At 47.4% G+C, this 16,895-nt stretch overlaps 2 protein-coding genes across 3 annotated transcripts in view; one reads left to right on the top strand and one right to left on the bottom strand.

The window, feature by feature from the left end:
- The window catches only part of GAMT (guanidinoacetate N-methyltransferase), a 214,627-nt gene that overhangs the window by 90,351 nt on the left and 107,381 nt on the right, over positions 1-16,895 (bottom strand). The window lies entirely within an intron of this gene.
- The window catches only part of APC2 (APC regulator of WNT signaling pathway 2), a 53,124-nt gene that overhangs the window by 6,724 nt on the left and 29,505 nt on the right, over positions 1-16,895 (top strand). The window contains exons 2-5 of the mRNA XM_081177552.1: positions 9,924-10,082; positions 13,089-13,179; positions 14,655-14,844; positions 16,719-16,827. Of these exons, the coding sequence (XP_081033678.1) occupies positions 9,924-10,082; positions 13,089-13,179; positions 14,655-14,844; positions 16,719-16,827 (549 nt within the window). The remainder of the gene's footprint in view (positions 1-9,923; positions 10,083-13,088; positions 13,180-14,654; positions 14,845-16,718; positions 16,828-16,895) is intronic.

Genomic DNA, 16,895 nt, shown 5'->3' with positions numbered 1-16,895 from the left:
ATTTTAACGCTCCTGATTTTCTTCTTTTAACTCTCCCAGTGTTTTTCTCTTTCATCTAATATGACACGTTAGATATGTGACGCTGGCTTGGCCCGGGGGTGACAGATGGGATCTCCTTCCAGGCTGTTAATCTCCCCAGAACATCTGGGTTGATAACTAAGACCCCTGAGATTGTAGTTTAATATGTTCACTCGATCTGCTCCCCAGCCACAAATCTAATTCCAAATTCTGCATTTTGGCAGGGAGATGTAAGGCACAAATGCCCCTATCAATTTATTTATTTATTGGTTGGGGGAGGAGAAGGGGAATGTCTCTCCTGATCCTTTTGAATCTCAAAACCTGGATGCTTTTGCAGTACGCTTCCAAGCACAATTCAAAGTGTTGGTGCTGACCTTGAAATCCCTAAACAGTCCAGGCCCAGAATACCTGAAGGAGCGTCTCCACCCCGGATACCGGGGTCTATCTCCCGAGGGTCTTCTGGCAGTTCCCTCTGTGTGAGAAGCAAGGTTGCAAGGAACCAGGCAGAGGGCCTTCTCGGTGGTGGCGCCCGCCCTGTGGAACGCCCTCCCATCAGATGTCAAGGAGATAAACAACTATCTGACTTTTAGAAGACATCTGAAAGCAGCCCTGTTTAGGGAAGTCTTTGATGTTTGAAGTTTTAGTCTGTTTTTAATGTTCAGTTGGGAGCTGGGGGAAACCCTGCTAGATGGGCGGGGTAGAAATAATAAATTATTATTATTAGGGGATGACCTCTCCACAATCCACAATTCCCTTTTTTAGGCTGAGAACAATGAGGACTGGAATCTTGCTTTCACTTGGAGAGAAGGGCCACGGCCCCTCTACCCCCTTAATCCTGAATTTATTTTACTCTTATGTAGGATTTGCCAAAAGAAAGCTTTTAATGTTTGATGTTTTGTTGTGTTTTTGGGAGCTGCCCTGAGTGGCTGGAGAAACCCAGCCAGATGGGCAGGGTATAAATCATCATCATCATCATATTACAATGGTTAAAATAATAATAACAACGACAACAACAACAACAGTAACAACGACAATTGCACAATGCCACTCCAACCCAAATCCTCTAATTCTTCGCCAGAGTTTTGGCATGCAGGAATCTGCCTTGTACGCAGAGTCAGACTTTTTGATTCTTCTGGGTCAGAGAAGGGTCCATCCCATCACTTGGTCCCTTTTTGAGTCGATTCAACCTGGGATCTTCTGCATGCAAGGCAGCTGACCAGCCCCTGAGCTTACAGCTCTTGTCAATTACTGTTGTTGTTTAGTCATTTAGTCGTGTCCGCCTCTTCGTGACCCCCTGGACCAGAGCACGCCAGGCACTCCTGTCTTCCACTGCCTCCTGCAGTTTGGCCAAACTCATGCTGGTAGCTTCGAGAACACTGTCCCACCATCTCGTCCTCCGCCGTCCCCTTCTCCTTGTGCCCTCCATCTTTCCCAACATCAGGGTCTTTTCCAGGGAGTCTTCTCTTCTCCTGAGGTGGCCAAAGTCTTGGAGCCTCAGCTTCAGGATCTGTCCTTCCAGGGAGCACTCAGGGCTGATTTCCTTAATGGAGAGGTTGGATCTTCTTGCAGCCCATGGGACTCTCAAGAGTCTCCTCCAGCACCACAATTCAAAAGCATCCATTCTTCGGTGATCTGCCTTCTTGATGGTCCAGCTCTCACTTCCATACATCACTACTGGGAAAACCAGAGCTTGAACTATACGGACCTTTGTTGGCAAGGTGATGTCTCTGCTTTTGAAGATGCTGTCTAGGTTTGTCATTGCTTTTCTCCCAAGAAGCAGGCGTCTTTTAATTTCATGGCTACTATCACCATCTGCAGTGATCATGGAGCCAAAGAAAGTAAAATCTCTCACTGCCTCCATTGCTTCCCCTTCTATTTGCCAGGAGGTGATGGGAGCAGTGGTTTAAAAATCCATCCCCTCTTCCCAGGGAACTTTGGGAACAGGGATCTCCCAAATGCTCTCAGCACTCAGACCAAACTACAGTTCCCATGATGAATTGAGGGAGAAGCCTTGGCTGTTCAAAGTGGGCAAGACCGTTTTAAATTTATAGGGAACCTTAGGGATATTTGATGCCTCCTCTGTCCAGGGTCCTGAAAGAATTCTAGCTCATCCCCCTTGAACTCTGCAGACTTTGAAGGACTTTCAAAAAGTCGCCCAAATGGAAATTCGCCCTGCCCTGTTTTTACGGACCCAGGTGGACCCCCTGTTGTTGTTTTTTAACTATATATTTATGGGGTGCCAACACGGCTGTTGCAATCAGTGGGTCCCTGCGCATTGTAGGCCCATTGAAAGGGAATAACTTGGGTCCTTTACTTCCAATGAGTCTACTCTGAATCGAATCCAGTAGGAGACTACGTGTGGTCTTTGCAAAGGGGTTGGTGACTTTAATTTGCCTAGAGCTTAAAATAACTGAGGTGGGGAGGGTGGGTGATCTGAGAGAGATCTCTGGGATCTAGAGTTTCCCTGGCACTCGGAGGAGGTGTGAATGGTTGGTTGTCAGCTGCCTGGAGCCAAAGCTTTCCCCAGGAGCCTTTATGACATTAATTCATAATGAATAGTCAGTCTTAAAATAGACTTGACCTCCAATGACTATCTCGGTTTTCTACATTTTTCTTTTAGAGGGTTGGAACCTCGCGCACACACACTAAAAAGAAGGAAAATTTACTTTTCTTCTTCTTTGGCGATTCCTCGTAGCCGAGTAAGATTGTCTTCCATAAACACGGTTTTAACACTGAGTCCGTACAGTGGCTGTGGAGGCCAATTCTGGATCCACATGTCCTTCCACAGTGGGGACATAGGTTTCCGGGCGGGAGTTGATCATGGCGAGGATTTGCCAAGCGTGCCTTCCTCTTGGCACGTTTCTCCCTTGCGTCCTGAGTTCGAGTGTCTTCAAAGCCCACGAAGCCTTTGGTAAAGGCTGTTCTCCAACTGGAGCGCTTGCAGGCCAGTGTTTCCCAGTTGTCGGTGTTTATACTACATTTTTTTAAAGATTTGCCTTGAGAGGGTCTTTGAACCTCTTTTGTTGACCGCCAGAATTACGCATAGTGATGTATGGAAGTGAGAGCTGGACCATAAAGAAGGCTGACTGCCGAAGAATGGATGTTTTTGAATTGTGGTGCTGGAGGAGACTCTTGAGAGTCCCATGGACTGCAAGAAGATCAAACTTCTCCATTCTGAAGGAAATCAGCCCTGAGTGCTCACTGGAAGGACGGATCCTGAAGCTGAGGCTCCAAGACTTTGGCCACCTCATGAGAAGAGAAGACTCCCTGGAAAAGACCCTGATGTTGGGAAAGATGGAGGGCACAAGGAGAAGAGGACGACGGAGGACGAGATGGTGGGACAGTGTTCTTGAAGCGACCAGAATGAGTTTGACCAAACTGCGGGAGGCAGTGGAAGACAGAAGTGCCTGGCATGCTCTGGTCCAGGGGGTCACGATCAGCCTTCTTGATGGTCCAGCTCTCACTTCCATACATCACTACTGGGAAAACCAGAGCTTGAGCTATACGGACCTTTGTTGGCAAGGTGATGTCTCTACTTTTTAAGATGCTGTCTAGGTTTGTCATTGCTTTTCTCCCAAGAAGCAGGCGTCTTTTAATTTCGTGACTGCTGTCACCATCTGCAGTGATCATGGAGCCCAAGAAAGTAAAATCTCTCACTGCCTCCATTTCTTCCCCTTCTATTTGCCAGGAGGTGATGGGAGAAAGGGGTTCTAATAGAGTCTATATCATGCATTCAAAGCACACCCAATGCATATCCTTTAAAGCCCAGGCATTTAGAAAGTTCGTAGGGGTTTTAATTTGTTTCAGTCTGTTTTTAGCCTGTACACTTTAACTTAAGGGTGCAATTTTATTTTATTTTAGTGAGAATCTTATTCTCTTATCCTTTTTCGACGTTCGCTCGGAGGGCTTTCGGTGTATGTGGGTTTTACGGCATATAATAAACACGGCCCCCCCTACGCACACAAAGAACCACGGGAACTGTAGTTTCCCCACCCACCCCTTCGGAGGAAGCTGCAATTTGCAGCGCCTGGGACAAAACTACAGTTCCAAGGATCCTTTGGACAGGTGGAAAAACCGATGCGCTGGGATGTGCTTTCGATGTATGGCGCAGATTAAAATCTTGGCCAGCGAGGGCAGGGGGACGTTTGCCACCCATTATTTTCTCTGCCACCTCCCCCCACCCCACTTAAATAAAATTAAAAAATAAATCTGAGCTCCTGAGTCAAAACCAGCTCAAAATGGAAGGCTGGCTTCTCCAGTTCAGCTGTGATTATTTTTAAAGATGGGGCATATCATTATCTATCTATCTATCTATCTATCTATCTATCTATCTATCTATCATCTATTTATTGGGAGGAGGGGGATACAGAGAGAGAGACACACTCTCTCTCTCTCTCTCTCTCTCTCTCTGTGTGTGTGTGTGTGTGTGTGTGTGTGTGTGTGTGTGTGTATGTATATATATATATCCATCATCTTGGAAGCCATTGGCTGTCACCATGGTTACACAAGAGCATGTTCTGGGCTGCTATTGGCTGGTGCCAGCCCTCTGTTGCTTTCCTCCCCATCTATTCCCCCCTCCCTTTAAAAAAAACCCCATTTATCTCTGATTTATTCACTGTATGGGACAAGTCACTAGGGACTCTCTTTCCAATGCAAGATGAATGAGGCTTTGAAGAAAGGTAGCTAGCCTTTTGTCTCCGTGGGGGCAGGGAAGGAAAGGAAAGGTTATTTATTTATTTTGAGGCCTCCCCAACCCCCTCCCCAACTCCCCCCCCCTCTCTCTCTGATTTTAAAAGGGCAAATTCCACTCACCCAACCACCCCCCTGAATCTGTCTCCTCTGCAAAACAAAAACACGGTGCATTTAAAGAAGGGGAGGGGGCTTCACCGTGGTACGTGGTTCCGGAATAAGTGGGTGGGGACCCCGGGTGATACTGCAAAACTGCTCCCCAGGGGCGATTCGAGGCGGCCGGAGGGCGACCACCTCTAAAAAAAGGCCCCCCAAAGGGTTTCAGTTTTGTTTATAAGGCCTCGTTTCCAAGGCCTTGGTGCACCCCATGGTTAGAGTTCGGTGCTGATAACAGCAAGGTTGCAGGTTTGATTCCCGTCAGGGACAGCTGCCTATTCTTGAATTGCAGGGGTTGGGCTAGATATAATAATAATAATAATGATGATGATGATGATGATGATGATGATGATGATAATAATAATAATAATAATAATAATAATAATAAATTTATTATTTGTACCCCGCCCATCTGGCTGGGTTTCCCCAGCCACTCTGGGCAGCTTCCAACAAAGACCAAAAATACACTAATATGTCATACATTAATAACTTTCCTGAACAGGGCTGCCTTAAGATGTCTTCTGAATGTCAGGTAGTTGTTTATCTCTTTGACATCTGACCGGAGGGCGTTCCACAGGGTGGGTGCCACCACCGAGAAGGCCCTCTGCCTGGTTCCCTGTAACTTGGCTTCTCGCAATGAGGGAACCGCCAGAAGGCCCTCGGAGCTGGACCTCAGCGTCCGGGCAGAACGATGGGGGTGGAGACGCTCCTTCAGGGATACAGGACCGAGGCCGTTTAGGGCTTTAAAGGTCAACACCAACACTTTGAATTGTGCTCGGAAATGTACTGGGAGCCAATGCAGGTCTTTCAAGACCAGTGTTACGTGGTCTTGGCAGCCATTTCCAGTCACCAGTCTAGCTGCCGCATTCTGGATTAGTTGGAGTTTTTTTTCTTGTTTTCCTCCTCCAAAAACTAGGTGCGTCTTGTGGTCTGGTGCGTCTTATAGAGCGAAAAATACGGTAGTCTGTCTCATAAGTTAAGTGCGTCATCTTAGAGAGCCTTTCATTTTCTTTCCATATCTTCTAAAAAGCAAATCCTTTAGTTAATATTTTTGTTTCCACAAAGTCTATTCCACAGTTGTTTTCCCATCTCACTTGCTATCAGTCATGTGAGGTTCTTGCTGAGGACTAGTGACTTAACTTCTTGAGGACCGTTCTCCTTGAGGACTAGTGACTTAACGTCTGCGGGAAGGGCCGTCGCTGGGGGCCAAGGCCTCCATCTGTGCGGAAGGTGGCAGGTTCAAACCCTGGTGTCTCCAAGTAGGGTTGGGATGCCCACCCCCCCCGTGCGAAACTCTGGACAGCTGCTACCAGCCAGTGCAGACAGCATGGGGCTTGATGGACCAGGCATGAGGTGATCCTGAGAATTCCCTCTAGGAGCACGTGCTAAAAACATTGGTGTAGCTGCCGCGGCTCAGCTCGGGAGAATCAGCGTCCGATGCCCACACACGCGTGTGACAGCTCTGCCATGTGCCGGCTGGGCCCTGGGCAGAGGCACATGGATCTGTGGGCATAGAGACGCGAGGTGGGCAGCCGCGGACCCCCACCCCGGCTGCTGGTTTGCGGAGAGCAGCTGCCACAGCCTTTGCTTCAACTCCCTTCTCCCTCGGAAACCCTTGCACAGATAAATCTTCGTTGCTGCCCTAGGGGAAAAGCTTACAATCTGGACTCTGTTGACAGCGAGTACCATCTCCTAGCTGAGTCCTTCTCAGAGTAGATCCATTGAAACGAAGGAGCCTCAGGCATTCATTCCCGACAGGCCTGCTCTGAGGAAGGCGAACAATTCGGTCCCTATTTTCCAGGGACAGTCTCAGATTTACAGACGCTGCCCCGGTTTCTGATTTATTTATTTTTACCAATGCTTTTTCAAATTAATACATTTCACTGATTTCACGATCATTCTGACGTTTCAAAGCTTGACTTCCTTCCCCCTCTTTCCGCGGTTCCTTAAATTCATTTTTAATATCTTCTGCATATCCCAATTAACTGTATGTCTTCTAAAGGTTGCATCGTTACTTGTCTCCTTGGCTCTGGGGTTGCGTAACTCCATCCCCTCCAACATTTCCCCAATGAAAATAGGGATGTCCTAAGGGGCGCGGGTGGCGCTGTGGGTTAAACCACAGAGCCTAGGACTTGCTGATCAGAAGGTCGGCGGTTTGAATCCCCGTGATGGGGTGAGCTCCCGTCGCTCGGTCCCTGCTCCTGCCAACCTAGCAGTTTGAAAGCACACCAGTGCAAGTAGATAAAAAGGTACTGTTCCGGCGGGAAGGTAAACGGCATTTCCGTGCGCTGCTCTGGTTTGCCAGAAGCGGCTTAGTCCTGCTGGCCACATGACCCGGAAGCTGTACGCCGGCTCCCTCAGCCAGTAAAGCGAGATGAGCGCCGCAACCCCAGAGTCGGCCACGACTGGACCTAACGGTCAGGGGTCCCTTTACCTTTAAGGAAAAGCAGGACGTTGCGGGATCATATCAGAAACTGGGACAGCTTCTGTAAATCCAGCACTTTCCCCTGAAAATAGACAACGGTGTAGCCTGGGATGCCTGGTTGCTGCCCTCCGAATTTTGCGCCCGGGTCCCCAGCTCCCTGCTACGCCACTGTTTCCCAGTAAGGCTAGGAAGCAAACTCCAGATCTAAAGGCCTGGACGGATGCTGCGTGATCTAACTCTGTATACGAGTTACATCATTGTAATTATAATAGATCGTTATCAATCCAGGAGCCCGAAAAGCCTGTGTTATTGACACGCTCTGAAAGCGATGGAAGGAGCTCAGCCGGGGAAACCAGCCCTGCCTTATACGGCTTGTGCTGAGATTGCGGGGTGGCAATTGGAGAAGGGGGGGTCTTCTCGCAGCTATTTGGTTCAATACACCCACCACGTGACTTGTCATTGGCAGGCGAGGACCCCACGACGGAGACAAACAGCTATCCCTGTATCTCCCCTCGCATTTAAACCACGGATAATGCCCTCCGCCTAAAACAATTTATTTCCTTAAGAAAAAATGGGGACGTTGCGTGCTTGCCGGGAACCCAAGCCCACAGGGACCCATAAGAAGACCCCCAAAGGGGCTGTGGAATCGAGGAGTGGAGGAATTTGCAGGAATTGACAGCCTGAGGTCAGAGGTTGGGGGTCCCACAGAGACCCGGCTGGCGTTTGTGAGTAAGGGGTCTTCATTGTCTCTGTTTCCTCTGTTTGATGTTCTCCGCGATTCTCCTTTTCCGTAAGAATAACCTCGGGGAGATTTTTTTGGGGGGGAAATAGGGGTGTTCCAAGAGACCCCAGGTGTGCTTGTGGGGAAGAGAGAGTTGTGGGGAAGAGGGAGAAAAAAGGGGGGTGATGGGGAGGCCACAAAGGCAGCAAGGAGCCCCCAGAAGTGGGGAGAGAAAGGAAGGAGGCAGCGGAACGGAGTCTGCTCTTAGAGAGGCAGGGAGACAAAGGGATGAAAGGGAGACCGAGTTGGGTGATGGCAGGGTGGGCCATCAAGAGACAAAAGGGGGCTCCGTTCTTTGTAAAAAACGACTGTGGCCAATGATCTGTGGGGACGCCAATTTAGAAAAGGGGAGAAGAGAGCAGGTGAGGGGTTTGCGAACCTACCTGCGCTAACCTGGTCTCCAGGTGATGGCAGGGGGCAGGCTTAAATCTCCAGGTTAGGAGAATGTGCCTTTAATTTTCATATATATTTATAAGACAGCCTCTTAAAAAGCAGAGACATCACCTTGCCGACAAAGGTCCGTATAGTTCAAGCTATGGTTTTCCCAGTAGTGATGTATGGAAGTGAGAGCTGGACCACAAAGAAGGCCGATCGCCGGAGAATAGATGCTTTTGAATTCTGGTGCTGGAGGACTCTTGAGAGTCCCATGGACTGCAAGAAGATCAAACCTCTCCATTCGGAAGGAAATCAGCCCTGAATGCTCACTGGAAGGACAGATCCTGAAGCTGAGGCTCCAAGACTTTGGCCACCTCAGGAGAAGAGAAGACTCCCTGGAAAAGACCCTGATGTTGGGAAAGATGGAGGGCGCAAGGAGAAGGGGATGACAGAGGACGAGATGGTGGGACAGTGTTCTCGAAGCTACAAACATGGGTCTGACTAAACTGCGGGAGGCAGTGGAAGACAGGAGTGCCTGGCGTGCTCTGGTCCAGGGGGTCACAAAGAGGCGGACACGACTAAACAACAACAAGAAGATTGTGCATGCAGCTTGCAGGATTCGGCCCGGCAGGGACTGGGTGCAAATTATTGCATAGACTCTGTCTCTCTTCTCCTACCTTCCCTGTCCCAATTAACCTCCGTCTCCAGGGATTAGCCAGGGGAGTGGCGAGGAAGAGAAAGAACTGGGCTGGGCGTGAGGGGAGGAGTGGGTTCTGCGTCTCTGTGTGTCTTCGGCATGGGGCACGGCCCAGGCGACATCGCCAGGGGACCACCCCTAAGTCTTGTGCTTGGGACTTATATCTACTGCCATGCGCTCTACGTGGAGCTACCTTTGAAGGTGACCTGGAAACTGCAATTAATCCAGAATGCGGCAGCTAGACTGGTGACTGGGAGCAGCCGCTGAGACCATATAACACTGGTCCTGAAAGATCTACATTGGCTCCCAGGACGTTTCTGAGCACAATTCAAAGTGTTAGTGCTGACCTTTAAATCCCTAAACGGCCTCGGTCCAGTATACCTGAAGGAGCGTCTCCACCCCCATCATTCTGCCCGGACACTGAGGTCCAGGGCCGAGGGCCTTCTGGCGGTTCCCTCCGTGCGAGAAGCGAGGTTACAAGGAACCAGGCAGAGGGCCTTCTAGGTGGTGGCACCCGCCCTGTGGAACACTCTCCCTTCAGATGTGAAGGAAATAATCAGCTACCTTCTTTTTAAAAGACATCTGAAGGCAGCCCTGTTCAGGGAAGCTTTTAATATTTAATGCTGTACTGTTTTTAACACTTGATTGGGAGCTGCCCAGAGTGGCTGGGGAAACTCAGCCAGATGGGTGGGGTATAAATAATAAATTATTATTATTATTATTATTATTCCCGGCGCACGATAGCAAAGTCCCCTCACCTGTCCCTTTCTGCCCCTCTGCAGTTGACGGAGGAGCTGAAGATGTCGACGTCCATCGCTTCCTACGACCAGCTGGTCCGGCAGGTGGAGGCTTTGAAGACAGAGAACACCCACCTTCGGAGGGAGCTAGAGGACAACTCCAACCACCTGTCCAAGCTGGAAAATGAGACTTCGGATATGAAGGTGAGAAAGGGAGGCTCCTGTTCAATGCATTTGCAATAGCCCTCAGCCTCAGATCAATTTATTTTGATTTGATCAATTTGATCAAGCAACTGGTTCTAAACGCAGCATAAGGGGCCTCTATAGTATAGTGTATTTTAAAATGGGGTTTTAGAGTTTTTAGGAGGGTTGAATTTTTTATGTGGTTTTATTTGGAGTTTTATGTAGTTTTTATGTAGTTTTATGTAGTTTTTCAATTTCATTGTTCTGCATGGGACAATGACAATAAAGAAAGATATCTATCTATCTATCTATCTATCATCTATCTATCATCTATCTATCTATCTATCTATCTATCTATCTATCTATCTATCTATCTAAAGATCTATCATCTATCTCTATCTATCTATCTATCTATCTATCTATCATCTATCTATCATCTATCTATCTCTATCTATCTATCATCTATCTATCTATCTATCTATCTATCTATCTATCTATCTATCTATCTATCTATCACCTATCACCTATCATCTATCTATCTATCTATCATCTATCTATCTATCTATCTATCTATCTATCTATCTATCTATCTATCTATCATCTATCTATCTATCTATCTATCTATCATCTATCTATCTATCTAATCTATCTCTATCTATCATCTATCTATCTATCTATCTATCTATCTATCTATCTATCTATCATCTATCTATCTATCATCTATCTATCTATCATCCATCTATCTATCTATCTATCTATCTATCTATATCTATCTATCTATCTATCTATCTATCTATCTATCTATCTAATGAGGACTAGAATCTTGCTTTATTTTAAGGAGAGGAGCAGAGCTCACGGGTAGGACATCCGCCTGGCATGCAAAAGGTCCAATCCAGGGTCAATCCTGAGATAGATGGACAGGTTCCCGTTCAATTCAGATCCTATTCCTATTTAATTCAGGTCAATGAGGACCAGAATCTTGCTTTAATTTAAGGAAAGGAGCAGATGTCACGGGTAGGACATGTTCTTGGCATGCAAAATGTCCCAGGTTTAATCCTGAGATAGATGGACAGATTCCCATTTAATTCAGGTCCTATTCCTATTTAATTCAGGTCAATGAGGACTAGGATCTTGCTTCATTTTAAGAAAAGGAGCAGATCTCACGGGTAGGGCATGTGTTTGGCATGCAGAATGTTCCAGGTCCAATCCTGAGATAGATTGAGAGATTCCTGTTCTTTTTTTCCCCCAACTTAAATTTTTATTAGTTTTCATCAAACATACATTCCAATACATTCATTGTATTAATACGTCTCATACATAATATTAGCTCTATTGAGCTTTGGACTTCCTTCCTCCTCTTCGGTAAGTATCATATATTTTCATTATGTCACGTATTCTATACATTTATCTATTTGATCATAAGCTGTTGAAGTTAATCAAATCCTGCCAGTGTCTTTAAAGATTTACAGTTGTCTCTTATATAATCCAAGTATTCACTCCAATTTTCATAAAACTTTTGTTCATCCTGATCTTTTCATAGAATCATAGAATCATAGAGTTGGAAGAGACCACAAGGGCCATCGAGTCCAACCCCCTGCCAAGCAGGAAACACCATCAGAGCACTCCTGACATATGGTTGTCAAGCCTCTGCTTAAAGACCTCCAAAGTAGGAGACTCCACCACACTCCTTGGCAGCAAATTCCACTGTCAAACAGCTCTTACTGTCAGGAAGTTCTTCCTAATGTTTAGGGGGAATCTTCTTTCTTGTAGTTTGGATCCATTGCTCCGTGTCCACTTCTCTGGAGCAGCAGAAAACAACCTTTCTCCCTCCTCTATGTGACATCCTTTTATATATTTGAACATGGCTATCATATCACCCCTTAACCTCCTCTTCTCCAGGCTAAACATGCCCAGCTCCCTTAGCCGTTCCTCATAAGGCATCGTTTCCAGGCCTTTGACCATTTTGGTTGCCCTCCTCTGGACACGTTCCAGTTTGTCAGTGTCCCTCTTGAATTGTGGTGCCCAGAACTGGACACAGTACTCCAGGTGAGGTCTGACCAGAGCAGAATACAGTGGCACTATTACTTCCCTTGATCTAGATGCTATACTCCTATTGATGCAGCCCAGAATTGCATTGGCTTTTTTAGCTGCCGCGTCACACTGTTGGCTCATGTCAAGTTTGTGGTCAACCAAGACTCCTAGATCCTTTTCACATGTACTGCTCTCAAGCCAGGTGTCCCCCATCTTGTATTTGTGCCTCTCATTTTTTTTGCCCAAGTGCAGTACTTTACATTTCTCCCTGTTAAAGTTCATCTTGTTTGTTTTTGTTTTATTCTCCCCGATATTCTAGCCAGTTCTGCATAATTAATCATTTTGACCTGCCATTCAGTAATAGTTGGTATTACTTCTGTTTTCCAATTCTGGGGTTAACATAGTCCTTGCTGCTGTTGTGGCATACAGGAATAGGTTTTTATCTTTCTTTTTAACATCTTTTCCAACTAGTCCCAGTAGAATGGCTTCGTGTTTTTTTTAAAAAAGTATACTTAAACATTTTTTTAAGCTCGTTGTAAATTAATTCCCAGAAGCCTTTCACTTTACTGCAATTCCACCACATATAGAAAAGATCTCCTTCTACCTCAGATGGAGAGATTTCTGTTCAATTCAGATCCTATTCCTATTTAACTCAGCACAATGAGGACCAGAATCTGGCTTTATTTTAAGGAAAGGAGCAGATCTCACTGAGAAAGATGGACAGATTCCTGTTTCTATTTAATTCAGGCCGATGAGGACTAGAATCTTGCTTTATTGCAAGGAAAGGAGCTGAGAAAGATGGACACCTGGGAATTTCCGCCTAAATCATCCCCAACAAAAAGGACTCTGGTTTCTTTTGGAAAACATTTTTTTCAATTGATTGTGAATTATTTCCCAATACTCTTTTACCCAGTCCACCACATGTGAAAGAAGGTTCGCTCCACCTCTTTGCAATTCAATCCATTTTCTGTTTCTCCCATTTTTTATCCGTTCCAGGAAGTCTTGAAGCACCTCCAGGGAAAACTGGAACAGGAGGCCAAGATGATGGTTTCGACGGGTCAGATGGAAGTTCTGGACCAACTGAAAGGTGGGTGGAAGTTACAATCCGAGAGGAGATCTTTGTTCATTTTGGGGTGGGTGTCGCTCCCAAGCAGGGTTCCTAAAACAATGATTAGCCCAGGAGGTGGGTTCCCTACACAGCTCACCTCTCCATTTAATAATAATAATAATAATAGATTTATGCCTTGGGACGCGGGTGGCGCTGTGGGTTAAACCACAGAGCCTAGGGCTTGCCAATCAGAAGGTCGGTGGTTCGAATCCCCGCGACGGGGTGAGCTCCCGTTGCTCGGTCCCTGCTCCTGCCAACCTAGCAGTTCGAAAGCACACCAGCGCAAGTAGATCAATAGGTACCACTCCGGCGGGAAGATAAACGGCGTTTCTGTGCGCTGCTCTGCTTCGCCAGATGCGGCTTAGTCCGGCTGGCCACATGACCCGGAAGCTGGACGCCGGCTCCCTCGGCCAGTAAAGCGAGATGAGCGCCACAACCCCAGAATCGGCCACGACTGGACCTAATGGTCAGGGGCCCCTTTACCTTTTAACTGTTCCTAAATGGGACGCGGGTGGCACTGTGGTTCATACCACAGAGCATAGGGCTTGCCATTCAGAAGGTCGGCGGTTCGGGGATTTGGGGGGTGGGGCGGTAAAAATGTCTTCTTTTTGATTATTTGTTAATGTTAACGAGAAATGTGTGGGGTAATCTGGTATTGATACAATGTGGCATATATTGGATTTTTTAAATTGAAAACTGAGCTCCTGTTGCTCGGTCCCTGCTCCTGCCAACCTAGCAGTTCGAAAGCACACCAGTGCAAGTAGATAAATAGGTACAGCTCTGGAAGGTAAACGGTGTTTCCGTGCGCTGCTCTGGTTCGCCAGAAGCGGCTCAGTCCTGCTGGCCACATGACCCGGAAGCTGTACGCCGGCTCCCTCGGCCAGTAAAGCGAGATGAGCGCCGCAACCCCAGAGTCGTCCGCGACTGGACCTAATGGTTAGGGGTCTCTTTACCTTTAAATCAGGCTTCTGGTCCTCAAGGCTGCAGAGGCAGCTTTGGAAAGTGTGTGTTGGCTTGTGTGTTGGCCTTTGGAAGGAAAAAGGTCAGGCTTTGTATTCAATATAAATGGATAAATAGTGACTGTCCCCCCCCCCCTTTCTGCACTGAGCCTCTTGGGCTTGCCGATCGGAAGGTCGGCGGTTCGAATCCCTGCAATGGAATGAGCTCCCATTGCTCTGTCCCAGCTCCTGCCAACCTAGCAGTTCAAAAGCACACCGGTGCAAGTAGATAAATAGGTACCGCTCTGGCAGGAAGCTAAACAGCATTTCTGTGCGCTCTGGTTTCCGTCATGCGCCAGAAGCGGTTCAGTCCTGCTGGCCACTTGACCCGGAAAGCTGTCTGCGGACAAACGCCGGCTCCCTCGGCCTGAAAGCGAGATGAGCGCCGCAACCCCATAGTCGCCTTTGACTGGACTTAACCGTCCAGGGGTCCTTTACCTTTACCTTCTGTTCCAGCCCTGCAGATGGACATCAGCAGCTTATACAACCTCAAATTCCACCCGCCAGCTCTTCTCCCCGAACCCGTAAGCCAGGATCACAGCCCCGAAGGCAGCCCTGCTCACCAAGGCTCCCTACAGAGAAAGGACAGCATGTTGGACCTCAGCCGGGCCACGATCCGAATACTGGAGGAGCTTGACAGAGAAAGGTGAGGGGGTCGATGAGGTCACCATTGGAGGTGGCAAGCCAAACCTCCCCCATCTCAATTAATTTCTCTTTTTTTTTATCCACATGTGCTCAGAACCAGCCTCCCCTTTTGAGATCATAACCTTGCCATTGAGCGGGCCATTTATATTTTTTATTGTGTATTTTGTGGTTTTATATCTTGATTTTATTCTGTGAACCACCCTGACACACACACACAGAGAGAGAGGTATAGGGTGGTAGGTAAATTCATGAAATAAATAAATGCCTTGGTTCTCAAACTGAATCTGTTCCAAAACCAAAGTGTTCCAAAACCAAGGCGTGCTTTCCCATAGAAAGTAAGGCAAAACGGATTAATCCGTTCCGGACTTTTAAAAACAACCCCTAAAACAGCAATTTAACATGGCTTTTACTATCTAACGAGATCCATAAAATGAAAGCAATAATCAGTGTACTGCACCATAAAATAAATAAGACAGTATTGCAGATGATAAAAATTAAAATTGCATTTATTTATTTTTTTACCTGCACTGAAGACGGTCATTGTTTGGACGGGGGGGCTTTTATCCATTTCTGCAGCCACACACTCCACCAATCAGTAGCTGAACTGGGTTCCACAGAATCACAAAAGCAATTTAACCGAAAAAGCCTCAAAAACAAAAACGCAAAATAAAGAGCAAAAACAAAAGTGCCAAACTTAATCCGTTCCGGAAGTCCGTTCGACTTCTGAAATGTTCAGAAACCAAGGCACAGCTTCTGATTGGTGCAGGCGCCCCAGAAACAATAGCCGACAGCAGCAGGGGACGTTCGGCTTCCGAAAAAACGTTTGAAAAGCGGAACACTTAATTCCAGGTTTTCAGTGTTTGAGAACCATAGCTGTCAACCGTCCCTTATTTGGCGGGACAGTCCCTTATCCCAGCGCTGTGTCCTGCTGCTGTCCCTTACTGACGATGTCCCTTAAATTTCCCGGGTTTCAAAGGAAGCAGCTCCTCTCCCTCCCTCCCTGCCGGCCAGGGAGGAGGGAGGCTCCAACTGTGTTGCTTGGCTGTGTTGCTCACCCAATAAGGAGTCTAAGGACGACTAGGGGGTGGAGTTTGCATGCCTTGTGCTGATCAAATCGGCCGCATTGCCTGGGGACTCGCCTTTGCTCAGCGCTTCCCAGCAGAGAGGCGATGGTGGTTTTCCTTGCTGCATCCCCTTTGCCGGGTTGCTGCGCTGTGGGAACCACCGCTTGAGGCTTCGTTTGGCTGCTGGCTGGGCTTTCTGCCTTTGGCTCGAAGGGGCTTAAACATCCCTGTGCTTGGAAAATCCCTTATTTTGGCTGCTGATCCCTTATTTTCGAGGCTGCTGGTCCCTTATTTTCAAATCTGTAAGTTGACAGCTATGTTGAGAACCAAGGTACCACTGTAAATAGCAATGAGGCCTAGCACCTTGCTTTAATTGTAAGGGAGAGATTGGCACCTGCTCTGTATTCAGAAGCCCCCAGCTTTGACCCCCAAATTCTCCTGCCTCGATAAAAGCATCACAATCAGGTGATGGGAAAGATGGTGGACAGCAAGCTGCCAGCCAGAGCAGACAATACTGGCTAAATGAACTCAACGCAGATTCTCGTACCTAACTGAAAGTGTGCCAGTATGATCCATGCCAGCTTTCGATTTAGCTAAATGCAGGGTAGAGACGCCCACACCGTACATTTAAAGCTCCCCCCCCAAAAAGAATGTTGGGAACTGTAGTTTTTCGCACCCGGCGCTACAATTCCCGGCGCCCTTAACAAACCACAGTTCTTAGGGTTCTTTCTTGGGGGGGGAGGAGCCTTCCTTTTCTGACTGATGCCCTCCCACTGTGCTTTACTCACACACACCCTTTCCTCTCTCACAGATGTTTTCTCCTGAGTGAGATTGAAAAAGAGGAGAAGGAAAAATTGTGGTACTATACTCAACTCCAAAGCCTCTCCAAAAGACTGGATGAGCTCCCTCACGTGGAGACGGTGAGTTTCGGAAACCCACGGGCCCCCCCTCTTGGCATACCAGGGGTGTGCGGGACCAAGGTTAGTGC

The sequence above is a fragment of the Podarcis bocagei genome (assembly GCF_964188305.1).
Source record: "Podarcis bocagei genome assembly, chromosome: 18".
Taxonomy (NCBI): domain Eukaryota; kingdom Metazoa; phylum Chordata; class Lepidosauria; order Squamata; family Lacertidae; genus Podarcis; species Podarcis bocagei.
The sequence above is the reverse complement of the archived record's forward strand: the minus strand, read 5'-3'. Positions and strand labels throughout refer to the sequence as shown.